The 3,678-nt window shown below is 33.1% G+C and overlaps 1 protein-coding gene across 1 annotated transcript in view; it reads right to left on the bottom strand.

Moving 5' to 3' along the window:
* The window catches only part of LOC106460567 (protein DGCR14-like), a 34,198-nt gene extending 30,952 nt beyond the window's left edge, over nucleotides 1-3,246 (bottom strand). Inside the window, exon 1 of the mRNA XM_013920283.2 lies at nucleotides 2,702-3,246. Within this exon, the coding sequence (XP_013775737.2) occupies nucleotides 2,702-3,169 (468 nt within the window). The 5' untranslated portion in view covers nucleotides 3,170-3,246. The remainder of the gene's footprint in view (nucleotides 1-2,701) is intronic.
* Nucleotides 3,247-3,678: the final 432 nt, after the last annotated feature.

Raw genomic sequence — 3,678 nt, 5'->3', positions numbered from 1 at the left:
TTATGAAAAAACAAGAGTTGGTGGGGGGAATCTGATTGAGGTGTTTAAGATTGTAAAGGGAATTGATAGTGTTGATATGTCATCTATTTTCACATTTAACAGTGAGAATAGTAGGACCAGTGGACACAAATATAAATTTTGGCAAGGTAGGAGTAATCTTCAGCTAAGACAGTTTCATTTTTCTAACAGGGTGGTTGGCCTTTGAATGTTGTAGAGGCAGTAAATTTAAGTGAGTTTAAGAAAAAGCTTCATAAGCATATGAATAAGGACTGGCTTTAAGATTTTTTAAAAATTAATTTAGTTCAGAGGATGGAACAGCCGAGATGGACCAATAGGTCCCATGTTGTCTCAAAACATTATGTTATGTTATAATAATCATACACTCAGGTCATAAATATGTATTCTGATTGGGGCCTTGGAATGTCTAAGACAGGGATATCCCTTGTCCTTAATGGCATTGGGAAACAAAGTAATATGGGTCAATTTGAGGTTCCAGGGCCATTCAGAAAGTGAAATGCAACAAGGTATGCAAATTGCATTTTCTTGTAACAGGTGAGAAACCAAAAACACAAAAGTCATCCATGTGTCCCAGGCAAACATACACAATATAAAAAGGAGAAACTTCATCTGCAAAAGCTATATAAATCATATGTACACAAGTTGCTTCCATGATATATCTGTTCAACCACTGCATATCTCAAGCAGCTAGAGAATGAAACAGGTCTTCATATTTTCCCTAGAAAAACATATCAGCCAAATCAGGAGATGCAGCAGCTATAGATTTCTGTGCAATTGGACTGTTGTGTTGAAAGGTGCTGGGACACTTGTCCTTGTACAACAGATGGATTATAAAAATTGTCAAAGAGGAGTGGTGTGATTTAGACATGACAGCATTATTATGGAGCCTTTTGCTATGGAAACTATACTGCAGATAAAATACCCCCTAAGGTGTGCATATGCCCAGTCACGCAGCAAACTGGAAGGTACTGTGCATCAAAAACAACAGGCCTCTCACAAATTAGTTATTTAGAAATAGTTCTGTGTGGGAGACATAGGCCTACAATTTCTACAATACCATGTCCAAACAAAGCAAGAGTACAGGTGCCACCAGCTGCTTAAAAATAGCTGCTTACTATTCAGTTTTTAAAGAGGAATGGTTTTTGAAAATTATGGGAACTAAAACTGGTTACAGACAAAAAAGTAGTGTTTAGAGAAGTATGTAGTCTACCCAATACAAAGAATAATTACAGGGAACACTGTCAGCAGGACTATTCTAAAATACATAGTTATCCAATAGAATGTGACTTGATGTGGCAACACGGACTGTAGTAAAATAGTAAGACTCCAAAATTGTTCTAATATAACATAACCTCTGTAGAGTGAAGAAGAGTACAGCTTTATATATCCTGAAGCCTTTTGATTATGAAGGAAAATACTAAATGTGTTCACAAATATTTGACCCTTAGAATTATGTGTGTATCACATTTCACCAAGCATTTTCTACCTATTCCCACTTCATTTCAGACAAAAGCCCTCGTTATGGAACCTGAAACAATGTCTAAAGATCTTACAAAAAAATATGGGTCACATACACGAATATTTGCTTTAAAAATTTTCAGCTATAAAAGAAAAGGTTAGATATTTGCAACAGTTTACACTATGGTATAAGAGAACTTGAAATGATTTGACTCAACAGTTTAAAACTAACTTCTGATCAGAGCATGTTATGTAGTTAGAGCCAAACTTAAAAATCCTAAGGTCTATTAACTCACTCACTTTTCACAGTCATCATAGTACCTGGATGAAACTGTTAAACTTTTACATAAACTACTGCTATACATTTTTTAATATTTTTTATCAACTGATTATCATTATGTACACAGGAGGATGGGGTCAAATTGTGCATGCCATGACATTTTACACACTGCCATACAACATGGTATTATGTATTTGATGTCAGAATTATCAACTATTCATTTTGCCCTACACTGATTATTTAGTGAAACCTTGCAGTACAGGATAGTAAGTACCAGATATGAACTTCAGAGGTTCTAGAGATATGCAAATGCAATATGTAAACTGTACAAGGAACAAAAGTATTTCCATGCTTTACAAGAACATCACCTTGTACTCCAACTTGTAAAAATCTGAAGACTAATGTCATCAATTCACAGTCGTATCTTGAGTACAAATACTTTTGCAACACATTCAATTTTGCATGTTCAATAGACTTGTACATTTTACTAAAAGCTTGGCAAATTTTGTGCAGATATACATAGTAAATTAAAAATTATAGTCAACATTCGTTCTCCAACATGGGGTCAGTCCACCAATTCCATGTACATTCGGTTAATGGCAGCCTGAATTTTTTTTAGGTAACATACACCAACTTTTTTACATATAAAATGTATGAATGTAACACATTGTGGAAACCACAAACTGAAACAGAGGAAATAAATTACAGATGAGGGTATGATATCCAAACATGTATGAAAATTTGAAATAAATTTTCTCTAGCTGTTTGTGTGGTAAGTACTGAAATATTATTATACATTCTCACCCAAACTCAGTAAAATTGTCAAATGGTAATTTTCCTAATTTGTTAGCATATGAGGTATAGAATAACAGTACTTTAATTCTTAATTATAATACCCATACCTATAAACGTATTTCATACATCACATGAAAATAAGCTACTTACCTCAGTGTACTTATCTTCATGAAGTATATTCTTTACAGTGTTATTATTTATTAAATTCAAATATTTTGGATTCTTATTCTTCAAGTTCAACGACGGCACTAGTTCTTGACTTTCAATATTTTTAAGGATATCACACAATCTTCCTTCCAGCGATGAAGGTTTAATGTTTTGTGCAAGTGACAAACTAACTTCAGCGGTTATACTGTCTTCAAGGTTTTCACAAAGAACATGAGGTTGTTCTACTCCTAATAGAGACGGTTGTTCATCATTCTGTGCATCTTCACTCGACAAGCTTCGATTTTCTGCCAAAGGTGAACTTCTTAAGCCTAAATTTACACCAACTTGACCAAATTCTTGTTCATCTTTCATTGGAACTGGTGAAACTTCTTCCATATTTCGAAACTTCAAATTATTTAAAAATGTATAGTTTAATGTATAAATGAAATATCGGTTTAAATTATTTAACATAACTTACTACGCAATAAAATTAGTCTTGTAAATTCCGAGCTTAACGTTTCTTTACATCTTCGATCAAAACGCCATCATAAATCAATGCCATCTGTGGAGGATTTTATTATGTATGAAATGTTTTATTTTATTTGCAATATCACAGATATAATAATTTACGCATTGAATTAATATCTAAATATCGTCGTTATTAATCGAGCCTAGTTAAACTGGACCTTTGTTACAACTGACATGCCTGAAAAGTAAGTGCTTAGGCCTTTTTTTTCTCTTATTTCATTAATAAGAGCATAATTATTAAATTAATAAAATTTGCTAATAAATTATTGGATGTAATGTATCCTAACTGTAATGAGAATGATTTGGATCAATTGGTATATTGGACAAATACTTATAAAGTGACCTTTAATTATAGTACTTGCAAGGTAATGCATTGGGTTATCATAGATAGATCACAGGTTTAATATAGGTAGGAACCCATTCAGTAGTGTGACTGAAAAAAGGATTTTAGA

The sequence above is a fragment of the Limulus polyphemus genome, unplaced genomic scaffold (assembly GCF_000517525.1).
Source record: "Limulus polyphemus unplaced genomic scaffold, Limulus_polyphemus-2.1.2 Scaffold796, whole genome shotgun sequence".
NCBI classification, from domain to species: domain Eukaryota; kingdom Metazoa; phylum Arthropoda; class Merostomata; order Xiphosura; family Limulidae; genus Limulus; species Limulus polyphemus.
Note: the sequence above shows the minus strand (reverse complement) of the source record. Positions and strands in the feature narration are given on the sequence as shown.